The 954-nt window shown below is 37.7% G+C and overlaps 1 protein-coding gene across 1 annotated transcript in view; it reads right to left on the bottom strand.

The window, feature by feature from the left end:
* Positions 1-315: 315 nt before the first annotated feature.
* The window catches only part of LOC111385423 (multiple RNA-binding domain-containing protein 1-like), an 8,907-nt gene continuing 8,268 nt past the window's right edge, over positions 316-954 (bottom strand). The window contains exons 9-11 of the mRNA XM_023009805.1: positions 743-898; positions 542-605; positions 316-384 (exon numbers count right to left, since the gene is read on the bottom strand). Coding sequence (XP_022865573.1) covers positions 316-384; positions 542-605; positions 743-898 — 289 coding nt within the window. The remainder of the gene's footprint in view (positions 385-541; positions 606-742; positions 899-954) is intronic.

The following is a 954-nucleotide window of genomic DNA, read 5'->3' as shown; positions in this document are numbered from 1 at the left end:
GGATTTTGTTCCAATAATTACAAAGATCCGAATCGTTCCATTTACGAAGTAATTAATAGCCAAACCGATTCACCCGACATCTAGACTTAAATTATATATAAAATCTCACTCCTAAATAGTTTATAATGGAGCAACAAAAAGAAGTAAAAAAAAGACAGCAATTATTAACGGTAAACGTAAAACGAAACACACTTTGGTCAGAATTTGAACTGAATTACTCACACTTTAGCTGCAACTATTAAGAAATTTCTTCCTTTGACGCTTGAGAATTGAAAATATAAATTTTCAACTACCTTTCCATTTTTATTTATTTATTTATTTCTTCCGGTTAGTCCCAATGATAAGAAGCCACATCCCCTTTGTATTCCCCTGTACAGATTTTTCCTGCACACCAAGCATGATCCTATATATTGTTGGGGATGTGCTATATGCACAGACCCCTGTGCACAGGGTGTGCACAGGGTGTCTCACAAGGGGGTGGACCCTGTGCACAGGGGTCTGTGCAAGAAGGGTTTCCATATTGTTCCATCCCTTATTAAACCAACGGGCCATGTTTCCCATCAACATCACACAGAACTACACCGTTTAATGTCACAGTTGCAGTGCTAAATATAAGTTTATATAATATCACTAGTTTGGTACAAAAACAAAAACTATTGAAGTCCCATCATCGTCTACTTGAAATAATTTGAAACCCGTTGAATCACACATTATCCTCATTTCGTTCTACAGTAGAAGTTACATTCTAATCTGCAATTCGTTGAAATTTAACATTTCCTTCGTCCAATACAGCCATGTGCTTCCTCTTTTTCGACAACTTAGTGGAGTCTGTGAAGTGGGCAGCCGTTCGAGCACGCAATTCCTCCAAGCTCTCACCTTCTTTGGCTCTCTCAAGAACCTGAAAAGCAGCAAGCAGGCAATTAAAAGCATACACACAAAAAAAAAAAAAAGGGA

The sequence above is a fragment of the Olea europaea genome, unplaced genomic scaffold (assembly GCF_002742605.1).
Source record: "Olea europaea var. sylvestris unplaced genomic scaffold, O_europaea_v1 scaffold3160, whole genome shotgun sequence".
NCBI classification, from domain to species: domain Eukaryota; kingdom Viridiplantae; phylum Streptophyta; class Magnoliopsida; order Lamiales; family Oleaceae; genus Olea; species Olea europaea.
Note: the sequence above shows the minus strand (reverse complement) of the source record. Positions and strands in the feature narration are given on the sequence as shown.